Genomic DNA, 22,810 nt, shown 5'->3' on the forward strand with positions numbered 1-22,810 from the left:
GAACCCGGGTCTTTTGGAAGAACAGCCAGTGCTCTTAACCGCTGAGCTAGCTCTCCAGCCCCCACATGTCTGGTTTGCAATCTGCCCCTGCAAAGGCACCCAGATCCTGGGATGGAAAACACTGGGAGTTGGTTGTTATGGTCCAGAAGCTCTGGGACTTTCATTTTCTCACCTGTCTGATGAGCTCAGCGTTCCCCTGTCCATGTGACAGTGGGACTACACGACCAGGACTGTGCAGTCAAGAGTGGATGCTGTGGAAGAGCATGGGGTCAGGGGAGCTGACATGGTCTCTGGAGTCATGGAGGTATCATCCTATATCAGACACAGGAGCACCGGAACAAGCTGTGTGACCAGCACCGAACAACCTCCAGCCTTTGTCCCTGTCTTGCCACATCGGCATGCCAGCAGCTAGCCTACAGAAGGCATCTGATAAATGCTCTGTGGACTATATAGTAGCAGAGAGCAGGCTCACAGAAAGCCCCCCATCAAAAGCTCCAGCATATTTACCAGCGCGAATCCAGTATACAAAAGGTGTTCAATAAATGGTCCCTGAGCTGTCCCTGACTTGCAGACAGCATATAGAAGGTGCTCCACAAATGCTCCATCTATCAGGAGAGTGCTGGCAAACAGAAGGTGCTAAATACATGTTCCGGGGACCTTGCATTGATCCAGCAGGTACTCAATAAAACCTCAAAGAATCATGATGCACAGAGGTCTTTGTTCTGAGCCATGTGTTTTGGGGGAATGCACAGTAATCATTGTGTTTGCACGTGTGCGAACACGCATGTGGACCCCAAAGGAAGATCCTGAGTGTTTCTCTCTATCAGTCTCTATTTTTGTTACCTTAAGACAGGGTCTGTGTCTGAATTGGAGCAGAAGCTCGGGTATACTGGCCAGTGAGATGTCAGGATCTGTCTGTGTGTGTCCTCTCTCCTCCTCCGCCAGTTTTGGCATTAGAGGAGTGTACAGCCACAGCCAACTTTTTCACACGAGGGCTTCAGGATTCAAACTCAGGTCCTTGTGTTGTGCAGCAAGCACTTTTACCCACTGAGCATTTCCTCAGCCTGTGTAGCTGGAGTCGTGAGGGACTGAGCTCGCCGTCTTTGGGTGACATCTGACTCCCTCTGGTGGAGGATGCTGGGTGAAGCTCAGGGGAAACGTGAGAGGCTGCCCAGAACACTGCACAACTTGCTGGTTCTGTCTTTTGGGCTGAGAGCCAGATGTGTACAGGTGTTTCCATCCGAAGATCTGGGACACCTCTTCCTGGCCCCACGGACTCTCAAGTGTCAAGCAGGCTGACTGAAATGCCCTTCACACTCATGTCATGGGAGATCCAGGCTCAGAAGCCAGCTGGGCTGGGACCAAGTCTTGTGCCACCTGGTGATGTCACTTCTCTGCTCCAAACTGTGCTGTATGGAGGCAAAGACGTTTTGAGGGTTCCGTACACCAACACACAAGAAAGGCTTGTTATTTTAAAATATTTATTTATTTATGAGACAGAGTCTCAATATATAGCCCTGGCTGATCTGAGACTCTCTGAGTAGACCAGGCTGGCCCTGAAACCACATAGATTTACCTGCTTCTGTCTCTTAAGAGCTGGGATTAAAGGCGTGTACCACAAATGTTTATTAGCATGTGTGTGTGTGTGTGTGTGTGTGTGTGTGTGTGTGTGTGTACACATATATGCAGGTGTACAAAGAGGCTAAGATGGCCTCAGATCTCCTGGAACTGGAGTTTCAGGGCTTGTGGGCTGCGTGATGTGGGTGTTGGGATCTGAACTTGGGTCCTTTACAAGAGCTCTTAACCTCTGAGCCATCTCTAGCTCCAGGAATTCTTATTTTTATGAGAAATTCAAGTCTAGAACTGTGGCTAAGTTGGTGGTAACGTGCTTGCATAGTTTGTGTGAAGCCCTGGGGTCCATCCAGTGCTGCAAGAGTCAGGTGTGTATCTGCAATTCCAGCACTCAGGATCCTCCTGCCTCTGCCCCGCAAGTGCAGGGGTTACACATGTGCGGTGATTACACCAGTTTATGAGGTGCTAGGGTGGTACTCAGAGCTTTGCACATGCTAGGCAAGCACTCAGCCGGCTGAGTTGTTCCCCCCCCTCCCCGTTCCCAGTAAACAAACATCATATTGAGGATTAGACACGGAACACTTAGTGGGAAAGAGGAGATGGCTCGCCAGGTAAAGCACCTGCTGGATAAGCCTGAGGGCCTGAGTTCAAATCCCAGAACCCATGTAAAAGGCAGGTGCATGTGATGACAGAGCTTGTAGTGGCAAGAGGGGCAGGGCTGAGACAGGCGGGTCTCTGAGGCTCACTGGCCAGCCAGCCTAGTTGAAATGGCATGCTGTGGGTTCAGTAAGTGACCGTGTCTGAAAAATAAGGGAGGGCTGCAATTGAGGCAGACACTCAATGTCGGCTACTGGCCTACATGTGTGAACACAAAAGCAAGCACATACACATGCACCACACAAGCACACACACGCAATTGAAAGCTGTAGTACTCAGAAATCGAGACGGAAGGAAGGAGAGAGAAGAAGGAAAGCTGTGTGGGTGAGAATCTGGACTCTGGCTTCCTCATCCAGCCTTTCTGAAACTCTTTCTGCCTCTCATTGCAGGTTTATGAATGACCGAGTCCCGGCACACAAGAGGTACCAGCCCACAGAATATGAACATGCAGCCAACTGTGCTACCCATGCTGTGAGTTGACTTAAAGGGGTACTGACATGGGGACCCTTCAGGGTGGGGGATAAGGAAGGCACTCTCCTCAATCTATTGTATATATATATATATATATATATATATATATATATATATATATATATATATATATATATATATATTATCTGTGTGTATATGCAGGTGAGTGCAGGTGCTCATAGAGGCCAGAAGAGGGCGTCAGATTCCCTGGAGCTGAAGTTTCAGGCAGTTGTGAACTGCTCAGTGTGGGTGCTGGGATTGAACGCAGGTCCTCTAAAAGAGCACTGAAAGCTGCATGTAATGGTGCACACCTTTAGTCTCAGCACTCTGCAGGCAGAGGCAGAGGAGGCAGGAGGATCTCTGTGAGTTTGAGGCCAGCCTGTACATAGCAAGCTCCAGGACAGACTGAGCTACATGAGAGTTCCTGAGAATTAAAAGAGCACGAATCACTTTTAACTGATGAGCCATCTCGTTTCTTTAAAATTATTTGCTTTTTATTTATGTGTGAGTGTGGGTGTGCAAGTGTGGAGGTCAGAGGACAGAGTCAGTTCTCCACTTGCTCTGTGGGGCTCAGGGAGCAAACTTAGGTATCAGGCTTACATGAAATCATCTTGCTGACTCCGTTGACATCCTTGGCTGACTGACTTGATGACCCCAGGGACCTGCCAGTTTCTGCTTCCCAATACTGGGATTCCAAGCATGGGATTCAGCTTTTGACATGGATTCTAAGGATCTGAGCTCAGGTCCTCATGATTGCATAGCCAGCAATTTGCTGATGGGGCCATCGCCTCAGTTCTCAAACCATCCCATGTGACTTTTTTTTTTTTTTAAAATATCCCAGGTGCCCCAGTAGTGTGGGTCTAAAGGACTATAGAACTGTAGGCGGATTTTTCTGTACAAGCTCCCAAATCATGACATGGAGACTTATTATTAATTATAAAAGCTTGGCTGACAGCTTAGGCTTGTTTCTAACTAGCTCTTACAATTTAAATTAAGCCATTTCTATCCATCTACATGTTGCCATATGGCTTGTGCCTTTTACCTGTCCTCTAGCATGTCTTGCTCCCTCTGTGTCTGCTGGCAACTCTGCCCTTCTTCTTCCCATCATCCTCTGTGTCTGGCTGTCTCGCCTATACCTCCTGCCTAGCTAATGGCCTTTCAGCTTTTTATTAAACCAATCAGAATGACACATCTTCATAGTGTACAAAAAGATTATTCCACAACATTTGCCATGCTAGAATGACCTGTCCATCACTCAGTTGTTGAACAATTTCCGGTACTCTCATGAGGAAAGATGGAAGGTTTAGGGGAGGCAGGTCACAGATTTGTAAAGGTAAAGGATTCAGGGGTTCATTTTCTATCGCTTTTGAGTGGCCTTCCTCTCCTCCTGCTCTGTCTCCTCTTGAAATGGGGTCTCATGTAGCTCAGGCTAGTCTTAAACTCATTATGTAGCTAAGGATGAACTTGAATTCTGAAGGTTCTTCCTTCAATCTCCACCTTCTGAATGCTGGGATTACAGGTGTTCACTACCATGCCTGCTTTATGTGGTGATGGGGAAGGAACTCAGGGCTTTGGGAATGATACACAAGCCTTCTTCCAACACAACTATGGAACTGTACATTTCAAAAATCTTGAAAGAGAGTTGGGGATGTAGCTCAGTTGGTAGAGTCCTTGTACAGTATGAGGAAGGCCCAAAGTACCACCCTCAGCACGGCAAACAAGAAACAAACAAACCTAGAAGGATTGGGGAGTTTTTATCCTAAAGCAAGGATACAAGTTTGAGGAGATAGCTGTCTTTGATCTGAGTTCAGGTCCCTGTACCCATAGCAGACAGCTTACAACAGCCTGTAACTCCATCTTCAGGGGTTCTAATGCCTTCTTCTGGCCTCCACTGGCACCTGCACTCAATGCATCCCCCCACAAACATAATTAATATATGAATACTTACATAATAATGATGATGATAAAACTCTGCATGGAGCCAGGCGTGGTGGCATAGGCCTGTGACTCTAGCCTTTGGGAGGCTGAGATAGGACATAGTTGAGTTTGAGGCTAGCCTGCCATGAAATCCTGTCTCAAACAGAATGTTCATGGAACCACATGAACATGCACAACTTTTTAAAATCTCTGTGTGTGTGTGTGTGAGGTGTGTGTGCCTATTTGTATGTCAGAGTGTGAGCACACGTGTGTGCCATGATGCAGGTGTGGAGAGCAGAATGCAAGGTTTCGCTTCTCACCTCCCACCTTGTTTGAGATGGTCTCTGTTGGACAGGTGTAGGCCAGGCTAGCTTGCCCATGAGTTTTTGGGAATTCTTCCATCTTACTGTAGAAATGCTAGGATTGTGTAGAAGTGCCGGGATTACAGACATGTGCTACCATGTGACCCAAACCACAGGAATAAGGGTTCAAAGCAGCGTGGTGTTGAGGAGGAGGACCAGGAACAAGGAAATAAACACAGAAGGCTGAAATCAGGGGGCTGCATGAGGCTTCTTTCTTTCTTTCTTTCTTTCTTTCTTTCTTTCTTTCTTTCTTTTTCTTCCTTCCTTCCTTCCTTCCTTCCTTCCTTCCTTCCTTCCTTCCTTCCTTCCTTCCTTCCTTTGACAAGGTTTCTCTGTGTAACATTTCTGGCTATCCTGGAACTCATTCTGTAGACCAGGCTGGCCTCGAACTCAGAGATCTACCTGCCTCTGCCTCTCAAATTCTGGGATTAAAGGCCACCACCGCATTTTATATACTATTTGCAGGGGGAAATGGGACAGAGTCAACAGAAATCTATCCCACAGTGGGACAAAGTCAGCAGGGAGATAATCAAGCAATGTTGCACCAAAGGGACACGAGATATCTCAAGTATGTTGCAGACTGAGCACACGGTGGCCCTGGACTGATAAGAACAACCCCTTAGTGGGGAAGAGTTAGATTCCCAGGATCGGAAATTGCAGCTCCCCCAAGACTCAACCCCCAGGCCATTACTGGCTGTGCCAAGCACGTTCATGGTTTTAGACAGGGAACTACGTTCCTTCTCCATACATTAGGGCCTCAGGAAAACCTTGGATTGCCTGGCTCCCATCAACTACACCTGTCTTTATTTGGGTTCCAGGATCTGAACTTGGGTCCTCACACTTGCATGGCAAGTGCCCCACTCATTGAACCATCTACCCAGTCCGTTAAGTACAAGTTTTCATTTGTAATTGTAATTTTATGTCGATGGGCATTTGGCCTGGATGTTTGTCCTTTCACTGTGTGCATGCCTGGTGTCCACAGAGGCCAGAAGATGGGATCAGCTTCCCTAGAGCTAGAGTTACAGGCAGTTATAAGCCACTTGTGGGTGCCAAGAATTGAATCTGGGTCCTCTGGATGAATAGCCAGTGCTTTTAACCACTGAGCTGTCTCTTCATGCCCCAATAAGTACAGTTTTTACGTCTTAATATGTTAGTTCAAGTTTTTGAAAGATGAAAATGGACCCCATCCCTCCAAAATGAAATGTCTCACTTCTTTAGTGGCACTGTTAGCCTTCATGTACTTGGTGGGCACCATGTTGTCTAGGTATTGGGAGCATGATCTAGAGAAAGGGAACCAGTCAGTGCAGAGATCTTGGGGTTCTGTACTCCCCTGAGCCTGGCCGGTGAGGATAGCTCAGTAAATGCTTTCTACACAAGCTTGAGGACCTGAGTTCAGTTCCCAAGGCCTGCATGGTAGAAGAGAACCTGCCTGTCTCTCACCTCCAATAGTGCGCTCCTGCGCGCACACACACACACACACACACACACACACACACACACACTCAATTAACAAAAATGTTTCCAATAGACAGACAAGCAGGGTGAACAGTGCCTGAGGAATGATACCTGAGGCTGACCTTTGGCCTTCATGTGCATGTGCAGGAAAGTGTAACCCAGTGCCATAATAAGTAATGTAAAAAGCCTGCTGTGTGCCACATCACAGACTCCCCCCATGCAACCCACAAAAGGGCTGGTCCTTGCAGGTGGAGAGATGCTTCAGCAGTTGAGAACACGCACTGACTGCTCTTGTAGAGGATCTGAGTTTGTTTCCCAGCACCCATGTTATGGGTGATATTTAAGACCACATTTAAGACAGCCAGCTATGTGAAAACCATCAGAAAGTCCAGCTCCTAGGGATCCAGTTTTCTCTTCTGGCCTCTACGGACTCCTGCATTCATAATGTAGCTCCCAGCCCCACCCCACACATATACACAACATTAAAAATAAAATGCATCTTCAGAAAATGTATCTATTTTTAAAAAGGCTGGCCCTGTTCTGTCTTCTCTCGCTCTAGTTCTGGATCATTCCCAGCATCCTTGGCAGCTCCAACCTCTACTTCCTGTCGGACGATGACTGGGAGACCATATCTGCCTGGATCTACGGCCTTGGCCTCTGTGGCCTCTTTGTAGTATCCACCATTTTCCACACAGTCTCCTGGAAGAAGAGCCACCTCAGGTACCCTCCACCCCACCCACGGGAAGGGCACATGGGCATACACTCTGTACACACATAGTCAGAGGCGTGCCATCATTCCCTGTAACGGGGTCCTGAGACCCTTTCATAAACCCCCAGCATGGCAGGCAGCCTGGAAAACTGTTGCTCTGGTCCGTTACAGGTGGAGGGACTCAGGCTGGAGGGGGTGAGTCCAGGGTGGGGTGGGCACCTCTCTCAACTCTGTCTCTCAGTCTCTCTCCCACTGGGGAAGGCAAGGCTGTCCCTAGGCAGTGCTGCGGCACTCCCGTGCCTGCCGGGGACACAGGGGTAATGACCTGCCACCTTCTCTACCCACCCTAGGATGGTAGAACACTGCCTGCACATGATCGACCGGATGGTCATTTACTTCTTCATTGCGGCCTCCTATGCTCCTTGGTGAGTGCCAGCAACCCTCCCCGCTACACTGGCTGCCTTCCTTTCTTCTGCTGGAATTTCTGTCTACCTTCGGGTGGGTGACTGGTGACCACACAGACAGGGAGTAGGTGAGAAGACATGCTCATCCTCTCTCTCGTGCCAAGAAATACCTACTTATGACCAGTGTCCTTCCAGGGATGTTGTAGGCAAAAAAGAGCAAATGTGTACGTCTGTGAGTATGCAAATACGTATGTATACATTAACATATATTTACATATATTTACAGATATAAATGTCAACGGCTGTATAGATGTATAGACTCACTTGCACATATATACAGATATGCATGTAGTTTTGTTTTTGTTTTTTAATCATTATTTGTGTGTGTGTGTGTATGTGTGTAGTGTGTAGTGTGTGTGTGTGTGTGTGTGTGTGTGTGTGTGTGTGAGAGAGAGAGAGAGAGAGAGAGAGAGAGAGAGAGAGAGAGAGAGAGAGAATCTCAGGTTACCCAGGCCAGCCTTGAACTCTCTATATAGCTTAGGCTGGCCTTGGATTCCTGACCCTTCTGCCTCTGCTTTTCCAGTGCTGAGATTACAAGTGTGCACCACGGGTGCCTGGTTTATATGTGTGTTTTAAAAGCATTACTTTTTGTTAGGTGTGGTAGTACATACCTTTACTCCCAGTACTTGGGAGGCAGAGGCAGGTAGATCTCTGTGAGTTTGAGGTCAGCAGCGCTACAGAGTGAGACCCTGTTTCAAAAAAAAGTTACTTGTTTTTAAGATATTTTTATCTTTTTTTCCTTGTAGTGCTGGGAATCAAATCAGTTCTCTATCACTGAGTCTCACTTCCCCTCTATGTTTCATACATATACTGTACATTGTAAAGCATGTATTTAGACACATGTGTGGCATATACTTGCAACTCCAGGCTTTGGGAGGCTGAGGCAAAGCTTGAGGCCAACCCTGGCTATTTAGTGAGCTCCTGTCTGGAAAACAAAACAAAATGCTAAGTATCTATTTATACTTTTTATTATACATGCCTGTTTTCCTTTTCGTGTGTGTGTGTGTGTGTGTGTGTGTGTGTGTGTGTGTGTTGTACATATGTGTCCGTGTTTTAAGTGTGTTGGTATCTGGAATCACCCTCCATCATTCTTCAGGAATTTGGATCAGGAATTTTGGATGACCACATTTCTTCCACACAGAAAACTACATTTTTTTTTTTAAATCACTGTGATAAAAGTAGAACTTAGACTTTCTTTCACAAGTGCTAGGTAAACAACCTTCCTCCCATACTTTTTCTGAGATGGCATCTTGTTATGTTGCCTTGGCTGGTCAGGAACTTCTGTGAACAGATCATCTGACTTCATTCAGTCTTCTCCGGGGAACTGGGACTACAGTGTGTGCCAGCTCTGCTACTTAACCTCTCTCTGTCTCTCTCTCTCTCTCTCTCTCTCTCTCTCTCTCTCTCTGTCTCTCTCTCACTCTCTCTCTCTCTCTTTCTCTTCCCCTCCCTCTCTTCCTCTCTTCCTTCCTTCCTTCCTTTCTTTTTGAAGACAGGGTTTTTTTGTGTGTGTGTAACAGTCCTGGTTGTCCTGGAACTCACGCTGTAGACCAGGCTGGCCTTGAACTCACAGAGATCCGACTGCCTCTGCCTCCTGTGATGACAACTAGATACTGATAGAGTGTCCCCGCCCCCGCCCCCACCCTCCTGCTTTCTTCATTTCCCCTCTTTGCCTTCAGTGTTGAGAGCACCTGCTGCTCTTGCAGAGGACTGGAGTTCAGTTCCCAGCACCAATGTCACAGTTCACAACCACCTCTAACTCCAGTTCTGCTCTCTTCCACTGAGATCCTCCCGCCTCTGCCTCCCAAGTGCTGGCATTAAAGGCGTGTGCTACCACTGCCTGACCTCTGTGTTTACTGTAGTGACTGGCTTTTTCCTCTGCTCTCCAGATAAGCTTTATTGGGGTACACAGATAAAATATCACCATACTCTTTGGTATCCAATGGCACTCTGGCACCTGCTCTCACGTGTGCCCCCCATATGAATTTAAAAAAATAAAACAAAGGCTTTCTCATCCAAGGACTTCATTCCGGAGAAGAGTTAAAGGACCTTCCTCCTCGGCACCTTATTAGTTGTCTTTTTCTAAACCAAACTGCCAGGGAAAGGGCTCAGATCTTCCTCTGCATCTACACACAATTCACCTTGTGTGCAAAGAATATAATCTTGCTGTCTTGCCCCCACCTCAGACTGAGATGGGATACCACAATGAAAGCAGCTTAAGGGAGAAAGCATGTATTCCAGCTGGAGGCTCAGGAGTACAGCCCTTCACGGCAGGAGCTTGGCGAAAACTGGTGCCCTCCATACTGGGTGGGTCTCCCTACAGCAGTCACTGCTCACTGCTCCTAGGGGACCTTCTTCTGGGAGATTGTAGGTCTCATCAAGGTGACAGTAATAGCCACCACGTTTGCTCTTCTTTTTTCAAATTTGTTTATTTTTATTTTATGTGCATTGGGGTTTTGCCTGCATGACACAACTCACATGTCTGTTGTATGCTGGATCTCCTGGAACTGGAGTCACAGGCAGCTGGGAGCCACCAGGTGGGTGCTGGGAACTGAACCCTGGGAGCCACCAGGTGGGTGCTGGGAACTGAACCCCGGTCCTCTGGAGGAGTAGACAGTGCTCTTAGCTGCTGAGCCATCTCTCTGGGCCTGCTACTCTTTTTTTTTTTTTTAAAGATTTATTATTTTTATTTTAAATTTTATAAACTGTATTATGATAACTTGCAAAAATAAAATCACATGTCAAAAATTAGCCATATCCCAAGCCTGTCCATCTCAATGAACTGCTATAGAGTTAGAGTAGCCATCCGGAATGGAAGCTGTGGTGCTTCACTTTGGAGTTTACATTTTTATCATCAAATACATTTTTATGCATGTGTCCAACACCCAAAACAAAAATCCAGGATAGAGTTAGAAGCAGGAAAACTGTCAGCTTTATCTCCTCTTTCATACCTCGATGTCCTGCGATCATTCTTTTCCATCCCCTAGCCTGCAGCCTTGTTTTCTTTTCAACATGTTACGCTGTATCCACACATACGTTTGTTTACAGACAGACATGTATGATCCTATGGGTGTTTACTTATTTTTAATTGTGTGTCTGTGTGAGACATGGTGTGTATGTGTACCATATACATACAGGTACCCGTGGAGGCCAGAAGAAAGGGTCAGGTTCCTTTGAACTGGAGTGACAGGTGGCTAATGTGGGTGCTTGGACTTGAACCCAGGTTCTCAGCAAGAGCAACAAATCTCTCTGCTTCTGTCTCTCCTCCCCTCCCCTCTGAAGATGGGTCTCACTGTGTAACCCTGGATGGCCTGCAATTCACTAGGTAGACCAGGCTGGATCCCATCTGTGTCTGCCTCCCCAGTGCTGGGGCTAAAGGTGTGTACCACCACGGCTGGCACAGCAAAGACTCGTAATTCTCCAAACTCAAGCTTGCTCTTCTCCTCTGCTCTCCCGACTCCGACATCTACTAATAGCTTCTGGGGATTTCACCACCTTGGTTCAGTCTGTCCTTCTTTTTTAAAATGACCACCGATAGGGCCTTTCAGATGACTTAGGGAACTGTGGTTGGTATGTAAAATGAAAGAAATTTAAAGAAATAAAAAGGAAAGAAAAAAAGGATGATTTAGCCAGGAGCAGGGGATGTCGTTAATCCCAGCACTCAGGAGGCAGAGGCAGGTAGATCTCTGAGTTTGAGGCCAGCCTGGTCTACTGAGTGAGTTCCAGGACAGCCAGAGATACATAGAAAGACCCTGTCTCAAACAAACAAACAAACAAACAAACAAACAAACAAAAAAGTTGACTTAGCAGATTTTTAAAAGGTGCCTGCAGAGGAGCCCTGACTTCTAAGGAAAACCTGAGTTCTTGCCCCAGAAACCACACAGTAGAAGAGAATCAACCCCCCAGACTTGTCCTCTGCTCTCCACACATGTGCCATGGCATATGGACACACACACACACACACACACACACACACACACACACACACACACAAAATAAATGTTTAAAAAAATTTAAAACCTACAGATGTACTCAAAACATTGTGTTTTGTTTTGTTTTGTTGAAACAGGGTTTCTCTGTAGCTTTGGAGCCTGTCCTGGAACTCACTCTGTAGTCCAGGCTGGCCTCGAACTCACAGAGATCCACTTGGCTCTGCCTCCTGATTGCTGGGATTAAAGGCATGCGCCACCACTGCCTAGCTGTACTCAAAATATTGTATAAAATTACAACAGCTGGGTATGGCGGTGCATCAGGGTTCTCTAGAGAAACAGAACCAATAGAAGGTATATATATATATATATTATAGAAGGTGTGTGTGTGTGTGTATATGCATGTTCTTGTGAACATGTGCACATGAACATGTGTATATACACTCATGTGAAGGACAAAGGTCATGTGAAGGTCTGGTATCTCTCTTGTTTGATCTCCACCTTATTTTTTGAGACAGGGTCTCTTACTGAATCTGGTACTCACTATTCAGCTAGGTTGACTGAAACCACAGGAATCCTCCTGTCTCGACCTCCGCATCACCAGGGACTATGTAGGTTCTGGGGATCTGAACTCACGTCCTCATGCTTGAGTGACTGGCATTTTACTGACAAGTCTTCCAGCCATTAGGCTAGCTTTGGCCTGGTGTGTCACTCATACTGGCCTGGAACTGGTGACTCTCCTGCCTCAGCCTCCTGAGTGCTGGGACGACATTCCAACTTTGCCAATCCAGTTTGTGCAGCATTCTGCCCCTCCGTGGGGAGAGTCCTTGTCCTACCTGGGCAGCCATTGGGGACTGGGCTGCCCTAGGGTCAGCTTCCTGTGACAGGCTGGCCACGTAGTGATTGTCCTTGGTGGCCCCCTCAGGCTCTGCCCTTGGCTTTCTCTCTCCCAGGCTGAACCTCCGGGAGCTGGGCCCCTGGGCCTCCCACATGCGCTGGCTGGTCTGGATCATGGCCTCCACTGGTACTATTTATGTCTTTTTCTTCCATGAACGGTAAGTCAGGGCTGGGGGACTCACATTGGTGAGTTGTTCCTTAATTCTTCAGTACCACCTGCTCAGCAGCCTCAAGCAGGTGAGCCCACACAATGACCCCAAAATGCCTGTATCCTACCGTTGAGGACCATGGCTGTATACCAGGTCCCATGGCCCATAGGGGCATATCTAAAGCTGTGTGTGTGTGTGTGTGTGTGTGTGTGTGTGTGTGTGTGTGTGTGTATGTGTAGGGGCCAGAGTTTAATGCTGGCCAATGAGCTCTAGAGATCCTTCTGTCTCCCATCCGAAAATGAGGTTGCAGATGTGTGTGATCATGCCTGGCTTTTATGTGGGTGTGGGGATCTGAACTCGGGTCTTCATACTTATACAGAAAGCCCTTTACTAGTGAAGCCATCTCCCTGGGCCCTGAATGTTTTTTTAAAAAAGAAATTCATAGTGGGTGTTGGGGAGATGGCCCTGTTGGTGAAGTTCCTGTTGTCCAAGCATGAAGTACTGAATTTGATGCCTGGGACACACTTTAAAAGCTGGGCACAGTGGTGTGCCCGCTGTCCCTCTGCTGAGGAGGCAGAAACAGGAGGATCCCTGGGACTTGCTGGTCAGCTGTCTCACTTCAGTTGGCAAGATCCCCATCAGTAAGAGACCCCCTTCTCAAGGTGGATAGCACCTGTGAAATGACACTTGAGGCTACTCTCTGGCTTCCATACATATGTGCTCACACCTCACATATCTGTGCATCTGCACACCCATGCATCACACACACATCAAAAAATTTTACTTCAAGTATGTGTGTCTGTGTGCATGTATATGTACGTATGTGTGTGGGTACCCAAGGAGGCCAGAAGAGGGTGTCAGATCCCCTAGAGCTGGAGTTGTAGGTGGTTATGAGCTGCCTGTTGTGGGTGCTGGGATTCGAACTACAGATGCTCCGAACTGCTGAGCCATCGACCCAGCACACTATCCTCTCTAGATCCCTTTTCATGACATCATAGGTTACTTGACCCACTAAGTGACCTAGGTCACATGTCACCTGCCTTCCCTAAACTGTGTTATCAGGTAATGGGGAAAGGCTTTAAGAAGTCACCATGAAACCTTTTTTTTTTCCTGCTATGGGACTGGAATGACAGTCATCAAATGTGGAGGAGAGAGAAGCCAGGGAAGCAACAGAAAATAACCAAGCCCTACAACCACGAGCCCACAGGGCCTCCAGGAGACAAACAATCCAGAATGGCATAGGGCTCAGTTCATCCAGCAATTCAGCACAACTGAGAATGGGTGCTTGGGTCCCGTGGGAGAAGATGCCGGGATTAATTAGTAATGTCTGCCATAGGCCACACACTGGCGATATCCATGTACTTGCTGTGCTTAAACTTGCAACCCATGTTCTACCTACAGTGTAAACTTTAGAAGCCCAGAAACAGGCTCAGAGAAGCCAAGGGCCTTGTAATATGATTTGCCCAAGGTCACACGACTCCCATTACCCATTGATGTGGCTGGGCAGAATATAAAAAGAGGAGTTCCACACAGAGAGAATCTCCTCTTTCCGCTGTGCTGGTCTTCAGTGACAGAAACTTGTGTGCTCGGTCCCTCTTTGGAAGCTTGTCCTGAGACCACATGATTTGTCTTCCCAGGTACAAGCTTGTGGAGCTGCTCTGCTATGTGGTGATGGGCTTTTTCCCTGCCTTGGTCATCCTCTCCATGGTAAGTCCCACTTGCCCCAGGTGAGGACACCTATCTTCTGGAAGGAACACATGTGTGAGCTGGACCTGCCTCTTGAGACTATCAGTCAAGCCCTCTCCTCTGGCAGCAGGGGAAACCGAGGCTGAGTAGGTCTGTGTGCTTACCTAAAGGGACAGAGAACAGGGAGAACTCACCTGGGAACCGCAGCTTCCCTTGTACCTAAGTCTGAGGTTAGGTCTTCATATCCTATGAAGGTGACTAGACAGCTCAGGCAAGGCACTGACCCATGGTGCCTGGCACATGGTACCTGCTGAGAAACACTGGGTGTTTTGACTACTATGGGGTTAACATACAGCGACAATACTCTTGAGGTGTGTGTGTGTGTGTGTGTGTGTGTGTGTGTGTGTGTTTGATGAGATACCTTAGAGCTATTCACAATACCATGCAAAATGTTCTAGAATCATGTTTTGTCGCGTGACAAATAGCAGGGCTGGACTGGAGAGATGGCTCAGTGCTTAAGAGCACTTCTTGTCCCTGCAAGCCAACCCGAGTTTGGTTCCCAGTACTTATGTCAGGCGGCTTACAAACACAAACACTTTTAACTTCAGGCAATCTGATGCCCTCTTCTGGCCTCTGTAGGTACTGCACAGAAATGGGACATACACCCTCCCTCCCATATACATACACATAACTAAAAATGAAATAATTTTTTAAAACGGTTTAGAAAAGAAAGGGTTTGTTTGGATCACACTTGCAGGTTACAGTCCATCATTGCGGGGAAGCCCAGGCAGGGAGCTTGAAGCAACTAGTGACATCCACATTCAAGAGCAGAGAGGAGTGAGTGTGTGCCTATTAGCTCACCATTTCTACTGTCATACAGTCCAGGACTCAAATCCAGAGACTGGTGCTGCCCATTTTTAGGCCTCATCTTCAGACGTCAGTTATAATAATCAAGACAATCTCCTACAGACAGACCCACCAAACAACGTGATCTAGACATTTTCTTGTGACTCTCTTCTCTGGTAATTCTAGATTGTGTCGAGTTGAAGGTTAAAATTAAGCACCACACAGGATCTTTAAGATTTCCAAGAGAGGGGCTGGAGAGATGGCTCAGAGGTTAAGAGCACTGGCTGGTCTTACAGAGGTCCTGAGTTCAATTCCCAGCAACCACATGGTGGTTCACAACCATCTGTAATGAGGTCTGGTGCCCTTTTCTGGCCTGCAAACATATATGCAGGCAGAACACTGTATACATAATAAATAAATAAATAAAATCTTAAAAATATTTCCAAGAGACTTTTTTTTTTTTTGAGAGGGTCTTTTGTAGTCCAGGCTAACCTCAAACTTATTATGTAAAATAGTGTGGCTTTTTCAAGGCTGAACAACATTCCTCATGTCCAGTTCTTTTTTTCTGTTTTAATTTGTGTTGTGCACGAGACAGAATCCTGCTCTGTAGCTCAGGCTGGCCTTGAACCCCTTCTTCCTCTGCCTGCTCAGTCCTGGGGTTGCAGGCAGGTGCCACTTGCCCAGTTTGCAAGAGACTTTGTTTCGTGGCTGTTCAAAGTGCAGAAAGACAGGGATAGTAGAACCCGACTCACCTAAAGATGGTTAGGCACCCAGGTTAGGCGGCTCACAAACACCTGTAATTCCAGCTTAGGGGGTCTAGTGTCCTCTTCTGGCCTCTTTGGGCGCGCGCGCGCGCACACACACACACACACACATAAACAAACAAACAAACAAACAAATAAATAGCTTTTTAAAAAGACTGGGCATGAGGCATGCCCTTGTAATCCCTTCACTGGGAAGGATTTCTGAACTTGCTGGCCAACCAGTATAGCCTTACTGATGAGCCCAGGCTAGTGAGAGACCCTGTCTCATAAAAACAAGGTGGGTGGTCAGGTGCTGGGGGTTTATAATCCCAGCACTTGAGAGGCAGAGACAGGTGGATCTCCAGATCTCCATATTTGAGGCCAGCCTGGTTTTACAGAGCAAGTTCCAGGACAGCTAAGGCTATACAGAGAAACCCTGTCTCGAAAACAAAACCAAAAGTGGATGGTGTCCTGAGGAACAGTGCTTGAGGTGGACTTCTGACCTCTACATTTGTGCACACGTACCACACACCACACCACACCACACACACATATACACACACACATACACACACACTCAGAGAGAGAGAGAGAAGGAGAGAGAGAGAGGGAGGGAGGGAGGGAGGGAGGGAGGGAGAGAAGGAGGGAGGGAGAGAGAGAGGGAGGAAGGGAGGGAGGGAGGGAGAGAAGGAGGGAGGGAGAGAGGTCCACCCAGGTCCTTGGGCATAATGTGGTGGATCTGCCCCCGGCTGAGGGACCGGGGACGCTGTCTCTTGAACCAGCCTTTTAGTGACCCCACCGCCTCAATATGGACGAGGCCAGGCCCTCAGCCTTCAGCCAGGGCCTATGTACCACCAACAGGTGAGGTCCGGACATGTTACCTTTTGGTCAGGAGAGAGAAAGAATCCCTCTTCTCTATGGCTAAAATTCCTTCCCCTGAGAAGATATAAACATCTACCCCTCTGACTTTCAAGCAGCCGCACTGGAAGATTGCACCCACCATGCTTGATGACTCCCCATGGCTGTGTAGATGGAGTTCCCTCCCATATTCCCCACCTATAGCCCCTAGCCCTTCTCAGAGACCTCAAGGCCATGTGCAATTAGGGACAAATTGGGAGGGATGGCTGGATACTCAGTGGAGTCTACCATGACTCTCCTTGGCCCTCTCTTTCCAAGAAGGGATGTCAGTATTCAACAAGCCCAGCTGTGATGATCTTTGGTGAGCAGGCTAAACCTCCTGAAGATGGCAGCAGTTTGGCTGGGAGGATAGGTTTGTACAACATGCTTCCTATGCCTATCCCATGGCAGGCCCCTTCTGTCTGTGGACTTGGCTCCTTTGGGACAGTCACGTTTTATGGTAGCTGTCCTTTCATGCCTGACTTATTTTACTTAGCGTTGTGTCCTTTGAGCTCCTCCACACTGTGGCTTGGGTCAGAAGTCATCTTTTTTTTTTTTTTTTTTTTAAGGCCAAGTAACAAATAACATTCCATGATATGAGTATATCAACTGACTCTGTGGGTACGTGTATGCAATGATGGGGATTGAACCCAGGGTGTTGCACATTCTAGGCAAGTGCTCTACTATTCAGCCAAATCTCAAGCCCTACCCCTTTTTCAGGGTCTCAGTTTTTAGCTGACATTCTTGAACCTGCTGTGTGACCCTATGAAAGTAGGGGTTTTGAGATTTTGGCTTTGTTTTGTTGAGGCAGAGCCTCGTGTAACCTGGCATGACCTTGGATTTCTAATCCTGCTGCATTTGCCTTCTCCCAAGTGCTGGGTCTCTGGGGTTCAAGTTCACAGTCATCAGCCAATTGCAGATTTGGAGAAGTAATAAGGGAAAATTGGATACCACAGTGTTGAGATTTCCTAGGGGACTCCGGACTTGTTTACAACTTGCATATCTTTTCATTTGGGGGGCAGGAAATGACTAGCTCTTCCTCTGACTTGTGTCCAATCCTTTTCTTCCAACAGCCCAACACTGAGGGCATCTGGGAGCTGATGACAGGAGGGGTCTTCTACTGCTTGGGTATGGTGTTCTTCAAGAGTGACGGGAGGATTCCCTTTGCCCATGCCATCTGGCACCTCTTTGTGGCATTTGGTGCTGGTACCCACTACTATGCCATCTGGAGGTACCTCTACCTGCCCAGCACACTGCAGACCAAGGTGTCCAAATGAGATGACCCAGACTCCATGGGTCATTTAGACTTTGGGATCAAAGCCTCTTGGGAAGTGAACTGAGAACTCTAACCCAGAGCATAGTGCCAAGGTCTGCCTGCCTTTTCCTGGATGGAATTCTTTAAGGGTCTAAGGTCCCTTTCAGTGACAGCCAGACCACCTTTTGAGTCTCCAGCAAGGAAGAAAACATTTAGTTGTCTCCATGGAGAAGAATTTAATTCAGTACTGTATTTCTACTTTAGACAAATGACTTTTTTTTTTTTTTTTTACTATAACCAACATTAACATCTTCAGAAAAGGGCAAAATTGGGGATGACCATTTGAGAAGTAATTTTTAAGATCCTGAGAACCTCCCTTTCTGCTGCAGGGGAAAGTCACCTAGCATTATAGATGACAGATGGGGAATATTCCTGACCATTTCGGACATCACCAATCAATTGCAGAATTTGCATAGTGGTAGGTAGAATTCAACATAGTGCCCCATGCAGACATTACTAATTGCTTCTGTGCTCATGATGGAACTTCTTGGCTGGCCTGGTGTGTTAAGAGATAGGATCACAGCAGAGCCGTTAGAAACCACTGTATGGAGGAGCATGCTTATCTCTGGACACAACTACCTTGGATTCCCTCCTGTCCACCTTCAAGGAAACAGTGGTGTGGGATGTTTGGAGGCAGTTCAGGGAAACCAAGGCATACATTCCAAGCAGCTGCCAACACTCTGGTCTACCATGGCTGGTCCTTGGCACTGGAGTAGCTGAGAGCTGTTATGAGGATGCTGCTACTTGGCTATTTCTTCCCATCTCACAGAACCCAGAGAAAGGATGAAGCTGCATTCAGCAGGTTTTTTTTTTGTTGTTGTTTTGTTTTGTTTTTTCCCCTTGGTTTCCTTAGATGGCTTTCAGAGGTCCCTCTGATAGGCCCAGGAGCAGGGTCTTCAGCTATCAGAATTTATGGAATGTCTGCGTCCCCAACCTCTAAGTTGACAAGCCAGCTAAGAACATGGCTGTCAGGGGCCTATCCTCAGCCACCTCTACTCCTGGGCTAGCCTCGTCATAAGATGCCACCTGGACACTGGCTGAGTGTTGGAGCTGCGGGCCATGCTCCTGACCTGAACTGACACCTCAGAATCTCTGGAAGAGGCTACTGGAAATCCAAGGTCTTACGCAACAACTTCCGGCCAGATGGGTGTGGGCGAGGGTGGGCCTAGACAGGGTGCCTTATACTTTGTTCTAGCACATTCCAAGGTATTTCAGGGCTTCAGCACCTGGAATCCCATATGTCAAAGCCAGTATTAAATCAAGTTTATGCATTCCTCAGAAAGATGGCTTTGGAGCCAGTGAGCTTTGGGATTGGTTTTGTCTAGCCTGCCTGTGCATATGAGTGCTGTGTGCATGTATGAACACGTGTGAGTGTGTGTGTGTGTGTGTGTGTGTGTGTGTGTGTGTGTGTGTGTGTAAACAGGACCTCCAGCCCCTGGAAACCATATTGGGTAATGCTATCCCATGGATCTCCCCCACTCCCCCATGTTTCCTCCAACTGGGGGGTCAGGGTTCAGAGAAGAAGACCACAGTGGAGACAGCTGACTGCAGACCGGGACCCTCATAACTGGCCTCCTCCTGGGTCTGAGGCTATTGGGGAAGAGGTGGGGCATCTGGAATGCTGTGTGGGAACTCTCCCAGATGTGGCACTGGTCAGACCAAGAGAATCTTTTGTCACTAGGATGCTAAAGGGGACCAAGGAGGGCCCCAGGAACAGTGATGGATGCCAGGACACTGACTTGGCACTTCAAAGTGACAACATGGCCTTTGCGGAGCTCATGAGGTGAAAGCAGCTCCACCTCCTGTGGCCCTGGGCTGAGCATTTGATTTGAGTTGGCCCTAGATGGCTACCCCACATGTTGTCTCTCTCCTACCAACTCCTACTCATCCTTCAAAGCCCAAATACACATTGAGGAGCCTGTAGATTTTGTGTGACTCTGAGGCTATCTCTGCACCCCCTCATTCCTCGTGCTTATCTGCACCACAGCTCAGAGCCCTGTCTGTCACTCAGGTACCTAGCTCCTGGAGGCCAGGGCTGTCTTGCTAAGATTGTCATTAAATTTGGCCTTCCCCATCTGCAAGGGTTTACATCAATCTCCTGCCCTCTGTGGCAGGTGCCCCCAACTATAAAACAAAGTAAATGAGACAGTGCCTTATAGGGGGCTGGAGAGATGGCTCAGCAGTTAAGAGCACTTCCTCCAGAGGACCTGGGTTTGATTCCCAGCACCCACATGGCAGCTCACAACCATCTCTAATTCCCATTTCAGGGGATCTGATGCGTCTTCTGGCCTCTGCAGGTACTAGGCATGCATGTGAGGCACAGACATACATGTAGGCAAAACACCCACACATATAAAGATACATACATACATACATACATTCATAAATGGGGTTGCATGAAGAAAGAAAAAGGGTAATAAATATCCAGTGGGGCTGCTGAGATGGCTCAGAAGTGAAGGTACTTGCTGCTAAACCTGCTGACCTGAGTTCAGTTCCTGGGGCCCATAGTAGGAGAGACTGGACTTCTGTAAGCTATCTTCTGTCTCACACACACACACACACACACACACACACACACACACACACACACACACAGAGAGAGAGAGAGAGAGAGAGAGAGAGAGAGAGAGAGAGAGAGAGAGATTTGTAATCTAAGAAATAAAGCTTGCCTGAAGATCAGAGGACAGAGCCAACCACAGAGTTAAACATAGAGGCCAGGCAGTGGTAGTACACACCTTTTTTTGTTCTGTTTTGTTTGTTTTTCGAGACAGGGTTTCTCAGTGTAGTTGTGGTGCCTGTCCTGGATCTCGCTCTGTAGACCAGGCTGGCCTCGAACTCACAGAGATCCACCTGGCTCTGCCTCCCGAGTGTTGGGATTAAAGGTGTGCGCCACCACCACTCAGCTTGGTAGTACACACCTTTAACCCCAGAATTTGGGAAGCACACGCACCATTAATCCCAGCATTAGGAAGGTTGAGATAGGAAGTGAAATGGCTGAGCAGAGAAAGGCATATAAGGCGTGAGGAGACAGGAACCAGAGAGCCTTTCGGCTGAGGACTCAGGAACATTCAGTCTGAGGATTCGTGGAGTTGGTGAGGTGAGAAGTGGCTGTGGCTTGTTCCTTTGTCTCTCTGATCTTTCAGCATTTACCCCAATATCTGGCTCCAGGCTTTTATTATAAGACCACTTAGAATTCATGCAACACACACACATACACACAGTAATTTAAAATGCAGCATCAGCCTGTGTCCTATTAGTTATGTTAATTGTCCACCTGGAAAGTGAGCTCTGATAAAGATGATGACTGTGCTGGATTTCTAGCCCAAGGAATAAATCACTAATGGTGAAATTTCAACTACGGGTAACATTTGGGAGCATCCTGAAAGGCCTTGGCTACTCTTCCTTCCCTTGCTCCATTTCAAGACACTGCCCATCATCTAGCATCATTCAGGAAAGAGGGTCTCCCAGGATCCAATTCCACTCCAGCCCTGAGTCCAGATGTCACCACATATCACCAGAGCATCGGAGCAGGAGCAGGAAAAGAGATTCCCATGGGAGGAGTGTGGGGGCAGAGAGCATGCTGGGACCTAAGATGCCAGTACTCCGCTATTGTCATGCCCCAAAGAGCCATGGAGACAGCAGCAGTGTGTCTCCCAGCTGTGCACAGCTGGGAGAACTTCCTTGGAGGGCCTGGAACACACGGGGGTGGGTGGAGGGTTGAATCAATCTCAGGCCAGAGCTAGAATGGAAGTGTGAGTAGGGTTGGGTGGCTGTCTCATGGGGAAGCATAAGAGAGGGGAACCCGGGGTGAAAGAAAGAGGAAACAGTGCTGGGAACCCCAAGCAGACCTGGGTCTCATTGTCCAAAGCTGCCTAGGCTGAGGCTGGGCCCTGGTGCCCACAGCAACACAGTGTGATGAGGACAGGAGCTTGCAGGGAACCCTCGGCCCTGCCTTTCCCGCCTGCCTGGGTCTGTGCTGCTCTCCCCTCCCCATTTTTCTCCTCACTCCCTTCCTTTTCTTTTTCTTTTCTCTTTTCTTTTCCTTTCTTTTTTCTTCTCTTTCTCTCCCTCCCTCCCTCCCTTCCTTCTTTCTCCCTGCCCCCCCCCCAACCTCTTTTTGAGACAGGGTTTCTCTGTGTAATAGCCATCACTGTGTTAATCAGGCTGGCTTTGAACTCAGAAACCCACCTTCTGGGATTAAAGGAATGCACCACCACACCCAGCTTTTCCTTTTCCTCTTTTGAGATAGGGTCTCGTGTAGCCAAGGCTGGTCTCGCATAGCCAAGAATATCCTTGAACTCCCAATCTTCCAGCCTCTACCTCCGAGGGCTGGGCTTGTAAGGGTGCAGTGCCACACCCAGTGCTGGGGAGGCAACCCAGGGCTCTGTGCTTGCCAAGCATGGACACATCCAGCTCAGACACATCCCTCAATTCCCTGCTCTCTATTGAATTCCCAGGGTCTGAGGATGGTGCTATGTCTGGCATGGGATACCTGAGGGAAAAAACAAAAATCTACGCACACTATGCTCTTATGTCTATTAACTTTATTCCTCTAAGATAAAATTCCATCAATACAGCCATACCTCCGTCAGGCATTCAGGACAAGAATAAATATAGATACACCAAGCTCCTTATCTGTCTACTTTATTTCTCTGGGATGAAATCCTGTTTCCATAGCTTCCGTTCTGTCCAGCTCCCTAGCCCATAGTCCTGCTAATGACTAAACTTCTATGCTTCCAGC

At 47.8% G+C, this 22,810-nt stretch overlaps 1 protein-coding gene across 2 annotated transcripts in view; it reads left to right on the top strand.

The window, feature by feature from the left end:
* Mmd2 (monocyte to macrophage differentiation associated 2) overlaps positions 1-19,347 on the top strand; it is a 46,028-nt gene extending 26,681 nt beyond the window's left edge. The window contains exons 2-7 of one of the 2 annotated variants that reach the window (XM_036171856.1): positions 2,619-2,700; positions 6,994-7,154; positions 7,494-7,568; positions 12,490-12,591; positions 14,220-14,289; positions 17,828-19,347. In XM_036171856.1, coding sequence (XP_036027749.1) covers positions 2,619-2,700; positions 6,994-7,154; positions 7,494-7,568; positions 12,490-12,591; positions 14,220-14,289; positions 17,828-18,031 — 694 coding nt within the window. In that variant the 3' untranslated portion in view covers positions 18,032-19,347. Of the gene's footprint in view, positions 1-2,618; positions 2,701-6,993; positions 7,155-7,493; positions 7,569-12,489; positions 12,592-14,219; positions 14,290-15,300; positions 15,407-17,827 lie in introns of those variants that run through there. The other variant, XM_036171857.1, reaches the window with a different exon arrangement.
* Positions 19,348-22,810: the final 3,463 nt, after the last annotated feature.

The sequence above is a fragment of the Onychomys torridus genome, chromosome 22 (genome assembly GCF_903995425.1).
Source record: "Onychomys torridus chromosome 22, mOncTor1.1, whole genome shotgun sequence".
Lineage (NCBI taxonomy): Eukaryota > Metazoa > Chordata > Mammalia > Rodentia > Cricetidae > Onychomys > Onychomys torridus.